The sequence below is a fragment of the Callorhinus ursinus genome, unplaced genomic scaffold, assembly GCF_003265705.2.
Source record: "Callorhinus ursinus isolate GAN/ISIS: 27379988/994484 unplaced genomic scaffold, GSC_fseal_2.0 scaffold112, whole genome shotgun sequence".
In the NCBI taxonomy this organism is placed as follows: Eukaryota; Metazoa; Chordata; class Mammalia; order Carnivora; family Otariidae; genus Callorhinus; species Callorhinus ursinus.
Window position 1 is genome coordinate 693,779 of NW_027397174.1, and position 10,821 is coordinate 704,599.

The window sequence follows — 10,821 nt, forward strand, 5'->3', positions numbered from 1 at the left end:
TCTAGCAAAACCCAGTAGAAACTTTTAGTTTTGAAATGATAACTTAATTTCATATACAAAACAGCCAATGGTCTTTTTTTTTTGGCGTTGTTTTGTGATTCCTTCCTATTATCTCTTATCTGTTGAGAAGCATGAACATTGTCTCAAGGGCTATATCCTGACTTTATGTTAAAATGGTAGATTTGTCATTCTCCAAAATGGGCTGATTTATATATCCCATCTTAGATCAGACATGAAGTGGCCTCAGCCTTCAGAGATGGAAATTGCTGATGGAATGAAGTGGCAGTTGAATACCTACACCTGCACATCAACCCTCTGGAAACATATTTCTGTTCCTTCTGTTCCCCACATGGTAATGTTTATTAGGTATTATTACCTAGAATGCTAGAATGGGAGCAGTAGATCAAAAGAAAGAGATTTGAGAGCTAGAACTGACAGGAGTTGCTAATAATAGATTGGAAGTTGAAATATGGGTCCCCAATAAATTATCTGCAATTCTAAAATTAAAAAAGCTCCAGAAAACAAGGGTTTTTGTTTTTGTTTTTGTTTTTGTTTTTGTTTGGTTAAGTTTGCAGCAAACTCTTTTGGCTGCAAAACTTTACCTGAACTCGCATGAGGCTGTAGTTATTATTTATCTAACTGTAAATATTCACACATGAATTTTGCATTTGTGTTTTGCTACAGAGATATTAATGTGTTTGATTAACAGGGTGCCATTCCAGCCCCCCCTGGGGTGTTACTAATATATTCTTTGTGTTCTCTCTAAATTATTTTTCCAAAATACAAAACATTTTGAATTCCAAAATACATTTGGCCCCAAGGGCTTAAGGATGTGGACCTGTGCTATTTGTATATGATTTTGCTTTAAAACTTCATTGGTCCAATGATGATATAACAAACTGCATATTATCTATTGAGTACATAGTGACTTTTTTTCCTAATATGCAGCTAAGGTGCGTTCTAGGAATAAGAATTTTGAGAGGATTTGGGAAACAGGAGTAAGTAATTTCAAAATGTACTGAGGAAAGGTGTGGCTGTGCTGCTTCATAGTGGACACAGATGACTAAGAACCTAGAAAGGTTCTTAGCAAGGAAATTTTTGGGTTTGGAATAAATAGGAAGAAGTGTAGAAACAACCTAACAGTTGGGGTCAAATTACGTTAGAAAAGCTATTCATATTATTCCCTTATTTTCCTTTAAATGGCTGCAAGATCTGGTGATTTCCATTCTTTCATTCTTGATATTGGTGATTTGTGTCTTCTGTTTTTGGCAATCTTGCTACAGAGTTATCAATTTTGTTGAACATATCAAAGAACCAACTTTTAGTTTTATTGAATTTTCTCTATTGGTTTTCTGTTTTTAATTGTATTGATTTCTGCTTTTATCTTTGTTATTTCCCTCCTTCTGCTTGATTTGAGCTTATTTTGCTCTTCTCCTAGTTTCTGAAGAAAGAAGTTTGGATAATGGATTTGATACTTTTCTAATATATTGTTTAATGGTATAAAACTCCCACTAAGTCCCTGCTTTAGATGTTTTATTTTCATTTTTGTCCAGTTCCATGTATTTTTAATTTCTTTTTGACTCAGAGATTATTTAGAGGTATGTTGTTTAATTTCTAAGCATTGGAAGTTTTTTTGTTATGATTTTATTATTGACTTCTAATTTAATTCTTTTATGGTCAGAGAAAGTATGTTGTATGCTTTAAGTTCTTTTAAATTTGTTAAATTTGATTTATAACCCAGGGTATGGTCTATTTTGGCGAACATTCTGTGAACACCTAAAAACACATGTATTCTGCTGTTGTTGGGTGGAATGTTCCATAAATGTCAATTAGGTCCTGATGTGTTTATATTTAGGGCTACCATTTTGTTATTTTCTGTTTTTTTCCCTCTGTTCATCGTCATTGTTGTTCCTCTGTTTCTTCTTTCTTGCCTTCTTTTGGATTCTTTGAATATATTTTGGAATAGTATTTCATTTTAATTTCTATGTTGTGATTTGGACTATATCTCTCTGTATGGTTTTTTAGTGTGTGCTCTAGCATGTACAAAATACATACTTTTCATAGTCCATTTAGAATAAAAATTTTACTATTTCAATTGGAGTGTAAAAGCATTAGCACCATACAGGTCCCCTTACCTTCCTCCTTTTATGTTACATTGAAAAGACCAATCAGACAATCTTACACTTTTTGCAGAACTCAAGAATGGGAGAATAGCCTGTTATAGCTACTGAGATACTTACCATCTCTGTTGCTCTTCCTTCATTTCTGATATTCCAAATCTCCTTCTAGTATCATTTCCTTTCTACCTGAAGAACATCCATTAGCAATTCTGGCTATGAATTCTCTTATTTTTCCTTCATTTGAGAATGGCTTCATTTCACCTTTAATTCTAAAGCAATTTTTAAAAATTTTTTATTGTTATGTTAATCACCATATATTACATCATTAGTTTTTGATGTAGTGTTACAATCTTAAAGCAATTTTTACTGGATACAGAATTCTGGAGTGACATTTCTTTTCTTTTAGCAGTTGAAAGATGGGCTACTTTATTCTGGCTTCATGGTTTCTGGTGAAAAATCCTTATTCTGCCTTCATGGTTTCTGGTGAAAAATCCTGTCATCTGAATCATTTGTTCCCCTATAGATATTGCATAGTTTTTCTGTGGCTGCTTTCAAGATATTTTTCTTTGTCTTTCATTTTCAGAAGTTTGAATATGATGGCATGGATTTGGGGAGTTTATTCTGTTCAGATTTGTACAGCTTCTTGAATCTGCATTTTTATATCTTTTGCCAAACTTGGGAAGTTTTCTGCCCTTAATGCTTCAAATGTTTTTTTTTTCCAGCACTATAGTCATTCTCTTTCCCTTCTGTGACTCTAATGACACAAATATTAGACCTTTAGATTGTTGTCCCACCGGTCCCTGAGGCTCTTTTTGTTTCTTTTAAGTCTTTTTTTTCCTGTTCTCCAGAATAAATAATTCTATTGGTCTGTCTTCAAGTTCAGTGACTCTTTCCTCTGTCATCTGCATTCTGATATTGGGTCCTTCAATTGTGTATTTTTATCTCAGTTATTGCAGTTTTTAGTTCTGAAACTTCCATTTGTCTTTTCCTATATCTTCTGTTTCTTTGCTGATGCTTTCTATTTTAACTCTTATTTCAGGAGTGTTCACGATTACTCATTCAAGCATTTTATAATAGCCACTTGAAAGTCTTTGTCAGATAATTTCACCATCTGTGTCATCTCATCACTGGTGTATGTTGATTACCTTTTTGTCATGCAAGTTGAGATTTTTATGGCTCTTCATGGGTCAACTAATTTTGGATTGCATCCTGGACATTCCTGATTATTACTTTGTTGGATTGCGTCCTGGACATTTTCGACTATTACTTTGTCTCTGGGCCTTATTAAATTTTATGGAGAATGTTGGTATTTGTGTTTTAGCAGGGATTTGACCTGGGTAGGTTTAAGCTGCACATTCTGCCTCCTTCTCTGGCCTGTGGTTCCAACCAGTGTCAGCGCAGTTTTTGCAGCCTTTGTGCTGCTATTCGGGCCTGTCCTGCATGTGTGCCACCCGATGGTCAGCCTGGGGTCTGGGTGTTGGCCTCTCCCCTGTAATCATTCTTCAGTATGTTCATCAAGATCAGATCTACCATTGTGTTTTCATTTTCATTTGTTTCCACGTAATTTTTGATTTATTCTTTGATTTCTTCTTTGACCTATTCATTGTTTAATAGCATGTTATTTAACTTCCATGTATTTGTGGGCTTTCCATATTTTTTTCTATGGTTAATTTCTAGTTTCATAGTGCTGTGGTCAGAAAAGATGTATGGTATGCCTTCTATCTTTTTGAATTTGTTGAGACCTGTTTCGTGAACTAACATGTCATCTATTCTGGAGAATGCTCCATGTGTGCTTGAAAAGAATGTGTATTCTGTTTTAGGTTGGAATGTTCTCAATATATCTATTAAACCCATCAGTTCCAGTATGTTATTCAAAGCCATTGTTTCCTTGTTGATTTTTTGTTTGGATAATCTATCCATTGATGTAAGTGGGATGTCATGGTTCCCTACTATTATTTGTATTACTATTGGTTAATTCCTCTATGTTTGTTATTAACTGTTTTATGTATTTGGGGGTGCTCCCATGTTGGGTGCATAAATATTTACAATTTGGTATATCTTCTTATTGGATCATCCTCTTTATGATTATATAGTGTCCTCCTTTGTCTTTTGTTAGTCTTTTATTTTTTTAAAGATTTTATTTATTTAATTTGTCAGAGAGAGAGAGAGCACAAGCAGGGGAAGTGGCAGGCAGAAAGAGAAGCAGGCTCCCCGCTGAGCAAGGAGTCCAATGTGGGACTTGATCCCAAGACCCTGGGATCATGACCTGACCCGAAGGCAGATGCTTAACTGACTGAGCCACACAAGCATCCCTGTTGTTTATTTTTTTTAAAAGATTTTATTTATTTGTTTGAGAGAGAGCAGGGGGTAGGAGTCAAGGGAGAGGGAGAAGCAGATTCCCCACTGAGCAGGGAGCCCGACAAGGGGCACAATCCCAGGACCCTGAGATCATGACCTGAGCTGAAGGCAGACGCTTAACTGACTAAGCCACCCAGGCGCCCCTACAGTCTTTGTTTTAAAGTCGATTTTGTATGATATAAATATTGCTACCCTGGCTTTCTTTTGACATCCATCTCCTGAGGCAAGGGAAATAAAAGCAAAGGTAAACTATTGGGACTACATTAAAATAAAAAGCTTCTGCACAGCAAAGGAAACAATCAACAAAACTAATAGGTAACCCATGGAATGGGAGAAGATATCTGCAAGTGACATATCCAATAAAGGGTTAATATCCAAAATCTATAAAGAACTTATCAAACTTAACACCCCAAAGATAAATAATCCAATTTAAAAATGGCCAGAAGACATGAACAGCCATTTCTCTATGAAGACATACAGATGGGCACTTGGGTGGCTCAGCTGGTTAAGCGTCTGCCTTCAGCTCAGGTCATGATCTCAGGGTCCTGGGATCGAGTCCCACATTGGGCTCCTTGCTCAGCAGAGAGCCTGCTTCTCCCTCTCCCTCTGCTGCTCCCCCTGCTTGTGCAATCTCTCTCTCTTTCTCTCTCTGACAAATAAAATAAAATCTTAAAAGAAAGACATACAGATGGCCAACAGACACATGAAAAGATGCTCAGCATCACTCATCATCTGGGAGATGTAAATCAAACCCACAATGAGATATCCCCTCATAGCTGTCCGAATGGCTAAAAGCAACAACACAGGAAACAGCAGATGTTGGTGAGGATGGGGAGAAAAGGGGAACCTCTTGCACTGTTGGTGGGAATGCAAACTGGTGTAGCCAGTCTGAAAAATAGTAGGGAGGGTCCTCAAAAGTTCAAAATAGAACTACCTTATCATCCAGCAATCACTACTGGGTACTTACCCAAAGGACACAGAAACCCTAATGCAAAGAGATACATGCATCCAAAAGTTTACTGCAGTATTGTTGACAGCAGCATTATTGACAGTATGGAAACAGCCCAAGTGTCCATCGATACATGAATGGATGAAGAAGATGTGGCATGTATTTATAGTGGAATATTATTCAGCTATAAAAAGAATGAAGTCTTCCCATTTGCAATGACATGGATGGAGCTCGAGAGTATTCTAATTGAAAACCTAACCCTCAGCCAAACCCTAACTCTAACCCCTAACTGTTAAACACTAACCCCTAATCCTAAGCCCTCACCCTGATCATAACCCTCTACCTAAATTCATCCCTCTGTAGAGGTCTCTGAACTGCAGGACAGTAGGCCCATACCCTTATCCCAGCCCTAACCGTAATGCTTATCCTTATGCCAACTCTACACCAAGTCCGACTCCAAGATCTGAGGAAAGAAAATATTTGGTGTATATATACAATGGTGTGTTACTCAGGCATGAAGAACAAGGAAATCTTGCCATGTGTAATGACATGGATAGAGGTAGAGAGTATTCTTCTTTTTTTTTCTTCTAATGGAAAACCCAATCCTAAGCCAGACCCTAAACTTTACCCCTAACCACTAACTGCTAACGCCTAACCCTAACCCGTCAATCTGACTATTACACTTGCCCTAAATTTATCCCTCTGTAGAGGTCTCTGAACTACAGAACAATAAGCTCATACTGTCACCCTGGCCATAACCCTAACCCTTACCCCTATTCCAGCCCTACACTGAACCCTACTCTAAGATCTGAGGAAAGAAAAGATTTGGTAGATTTGGTGTGTATGCACACACACACACACACACACACACACACACACACACACACACACACGGATATTACTCAGCCACAAAAAAGAATGAGATCTTGCCATTTGCAATGACAAGGATAGAGCTAGTATAATGCTAAGTGAACTAAGTCAGAGAAAAACAAATACCCTATGATTTCACGCATATGTGGAATTTAAGAAACAAAACAAATTGAGCAAAAGGAAGAAAAGAGAGGGAGGCAAACCAAGAAACAGACTCTTAACTATGGAGAAGACCCTGATGGGTACCAGGGGGGCGGTGGAGGGGGATGGGTGAACTAGGGGCGGGGATGAAGGAGGGCACTTGTGGTGATAAGCACCGTGTTGCGGGTGTTGTATGGAAGTGCTGGATTGCTATATTGTACACCTGAAACTAATATTACACTCTGTGTTAACTATACTGGAATTTGAATAAAAACTGAATTGAAAGAAAATCAAACCTACCCCTGCACAGGTGGAGGGAGGGGCACCATGAGCGCAGGAATTCACAAACAGCTTCCCTGTGTTTTTCTATCTCTGCTCTCTCTCCAGTATTTTCCTCTGGTCCCAAACCCTACTCACTTCTGTGATTGAGACAAGTCAGCGTTCCAAGTGGCGGTAGGACAGAGAGAATTAAAAAAAAAAAAAAAATTGTCTCTCCGCTCATGGAGCCACAGCTCCACCTAATGGAGAAGAAAACTTCTCTCCTTGGAACATTGGCCACCTCTGTTGCCCTGATAGCACTGGGAGCTGGGGCGTGAGAGAATAGAGAAAAAGGAGGAAAGAGGAAAAACACTGGGGGACTTTCTGACTTTCTCTGAGCTTTCGAAGTTCTCTTTAGAGCTACTCAGGTCAGAGCTAGACTCATGGAATTTTCTCTCATCTGTACAATAGTGATCTCTTCCAGGTTTCAAGCTGCTTTCAGTCCAGTGTGGAGGATAATGGAAGGGAAAAAGGATAAATTACTGCCAGTTCAGTGGTACTTTTAATTCTGGTGATTTCCGTACTCTACTTGCTGATGTTTACTTTTCTATTTTCTGTCTCTATCAATTTGACTATTGTAGGTACCTCATTATAAGTGCAGTCATACATTATTTGTCCTCTTGTGTCTGGCTTATTTCACTCAGTGTAATGTCTTCAAGATTCATCCATGTTGTAGCATATCTCAGAATTTCATTCTTTTTTAAGCCGAAATAATTTTCCATTGTATATATTTACAACATTTTGTTAATCCGTGCATCCACTGATGGACATTTGGGTTGTTTCCATCTTTTGGTTATTGTGAATAATGCTGCTATGACCACTGGTGTACCAATATCTGTTTGAGTTTCTGCTTTCAGTTCTTCGGGTATATATCTGGAGGTAGAATTGCTGGATCATATCATAATTCTGTGGTTAATTTTTTTAGGAATTGTCATACCATTTACTCCAGTGGCTAAAGCACTTTATATTTCTACCAGCAATGCATGAGGGTTCCAGCTTCCGAACACACTCACCAACACTTGTTTCCTGGATTAAAAAAAAATTATTATAGCCACTGCTAATGGGTGTGAATTCATATCTCATTGTGATTTTCATTTTCATTTCCCTAATGTTTAGTGACGTTGAGCATCTTTTCATGTGATTTTTTGCCTTTTGTGTATTTTCTTTGGAGAAATGTCTATTCAAAACCTTTGGCCATTTTTGAATTTGGTTATTTGTTTTGTTGTTGTTAAATTGTAGATGTTCTTATACATTTTGGATATTAATCCCCTATCAGATATATGATTAGGAAATATTTTCTCCCATTCCGTGGGTTGTCTTTTTACTCCCTTGATTGTGTCCTTAAATACACAAAATTTTTAGAAATTTCATGAAGTCCAATTTATCTGCTTTTTACTTTTGTTGCCTGGACTTTTGGTGTCATATTTAAGAATTCACTGCCAAATCCAATGGTATGAGTTACCACCTATGTTTTCCTCTAAGATTCTTCCAGTTTTCACTCTTAAGTTTAGCTCTTTGATCAATTTTGAGTTAATTTTTGTATATACTGTGAGGTAAAGGTCCAACTTTATTGTTTTGCATGTGACTATCCAGTTGTCCCTGTATCATCTGCCGAAGACTGTCCTTTTTCCATTGAATGGTCTATGGCACCCTTGTCAGAAATCAATTGACGAGATATGTGAGGGTTTTTTCTGTGCTCCTTCTTCTATTTCATTAGTTAATATGTCTGTCTAGTCCTAAATTTGTCATGTTCAAGGAAAGATCATTGTCCTGGCTAGAAATGGTTCCATATATTTGTTCTCAAAATTAAATATGTAGCAGAATTTTTTTCTGTCTCTTATAACATTTATTAAATACTAGTAGAAAATGTACTATACAGTAACTGACCCTTTTCTTTAAGGTACTGCCTCCAGTGGGCTATCCAGTGACTTCACAGCAAGTGCCTACGTATAGAACGGTAAGAACAAACCCTTTTAAGATACCAAGAGGAAGAGATGTGGGTAAAATTCCCCATGGTTTGCTCTAACAAAAAAAGCATGATATAGATCATTTAAAATGGAAGGTAATCCATCCACATCCTTCCCTCACAGTAGAAAAAGAATTAGCAGCCCTTTGAGAAATGATATAGCAAAGGCTTTGTGTGATGGATAAAGGGAATAGAGAAAGGAACCCTAGAAATGGGGAGGAGAAGGGATGTGTGGTAGTGGGATAGTTTAGAGAAAGCGGTTCTAGAATTAATAGATAATCCAAAATAGGAATAATCAATATGCACATAAAAGAGATTCAACTAAACCTTAGTTTACATTCATGAAGTCCAATTTATCTACTTTTTTTTTCTTTTGTTGCCTGGACTTTTGGTGTCATATTGAAGAATTCATTGCCAAATCCAGTGGTATGAAATTTACCCCCTATGTTTTCTTCTTTTTCTTTATTTTTAATGTCCAGCGTTTATAATACAAGGGCCTGAGCTTTCTTCTCAACTCAAGTTTATAAATTTTCATTGGCTTGTGAGGCCAATAGGGATACTTCTTCTTGTTTAATTTGGTTTCTGGAAAGACTTCATTCAGGTCCTCAGTGGTCATCTGATCAAATGGAATTATGTTCTTCATCTTCGCCAGCTCTTGTTCATATTCCTCAATCCTGGCCTTTGAGAAAGACAAAACCTTGGCACAACTGTTCACATCTTCTTTTTCTTCACCATCCACCTGAACAGTGTATTTATTCTCTGGCACAAGAAACTTCAGGGCATTAAAGTGCTTCTCAAAGACTCATCTACCAAACCAGCCTTCACCACATTGGCCTTGTCGTAAGCCCAGTCGATAGCAGGTGGTTTCTCAGGGAGAGTAGCCAACCTGGAGGTAAGTGTCTCATTCCAGGATTTCAGGGTGTTAGCAATGGCCTTCTGGTTTCGGGGTATGATGTCCCCAAAAGCTATCCAGTCACTAGTTTTTAGAGCAAGTTTTCGCCCAGCCATCTCGAGATCCTTCACCGACCCCGGCAGCCCACAGTTCAGAGCAGCAAGGAGCCCCTATGTTTTCTTCTAAGATTCTTATAGTTTTACCTCTTGAGTTTAGGCCTGGTTTGCTGCTGGTTTTCCTCCCTTTCTGCAGGGATTTTGTTGTTATTTCATTTTGTTTTGTTTGGGATCATTTCCCTTCTTTATTAAGCAGGTAAAAAAAGTGAAATTTAATAAGCTGAATTTGTTCTTATTGTTCAAGACTTGCAATGGGAGAAATTGTTAATACAAGCAAAATATCTGGAATTTTTCTGATTTCAGACTCTTTATCCAAACTTTTTCTAGCTCATTTAATCTGTTATTTCTGTTCTGCCGATTTGGCAATGTTTTCATGATTTAAAATTTTTCTTTACTTACTTAACTGTTTGCAATCAGCAGTTCTTATAGCTTATAAGTTCTTATAGTTTTTATAGCCTCAATGCGTTTACATAAATTTCATGTGATATAATACAGTTAATGGAAACTCTGAAGTTCAGTCTACACAGCCTCACCACCAACTCACTCATGTTCTTGTTGGTGCTGTTAATTTGGAAAAATGTTAAAAATACAGGAAAGTACAGAAGATAATAGCCATCCATGCTTCAACACCCTGAATTACTAAGTGTTAATATTTTGTCATATGTTTTCTCAGATCATTTTTAATGAAATTTTACAAATAAAACCAAAATAATCTTGGCACACTCCTAGTGCTAGTCACCCTCCACCTCTCCAGAGACAATGACTGTGATGAATTTATGTATGGCCCTCCAGAACATTTCCATTCTTTACTGTGGAAAAATAAGTAGTATTGTTTTATATGATTTTTTAAAAAAACTGATTATAATCATTATCATTTCCTACTTATGTTTTTGGGATCTATATAGATTGGTACATATTAATTATAATGGCTCACTGGCATTCTACATAGGAATACTACCAGGTAGTAGTATATTTTATCCCTTTACTGAAAAATTCCTCCAAAGAATTCTCTTGAACCTGTTTTAGTAAGGACTCTGCCTGCCCCCATTGTTCTTATCTCAGTCATGAGTGACCTCCATATTATGATAACC

At 37.2% G+C, this 10,821-nt stretch overlaps 1 protein-coding gene across 1 annotated transcript in view; it reads left to right on the plus strand.

The window, feature by feature from the left end:
- The window catches only part of LOC112816360 (phosphatidylinositol-binding clathrin assembly protein-like), a 32,288-nt gene extending 22,810 nt beyond the window's left edge, over nt 1-9,478 (plus strand). The window contains exons 13-15 of the mRNA XM_073889666.1: nt 226-352; nt 8,657-8,713; nt 9,375-9,478. Of these exons, the coding sequence (XP_073745767.1) occupies nt 226-352; nt 8,657-8,713; nt 9,375-9,407 (217 nt within the window). The 3' untranslated portion in view covers nt 9,408-9,478. The remainder of the gene's footprint in view (nt 1-225; nt 353-8,656; nt 8,714-9,374) is intronic.
- Nucleotides 9,479-10,821: the final 1,343 nt, after the last annotated feature.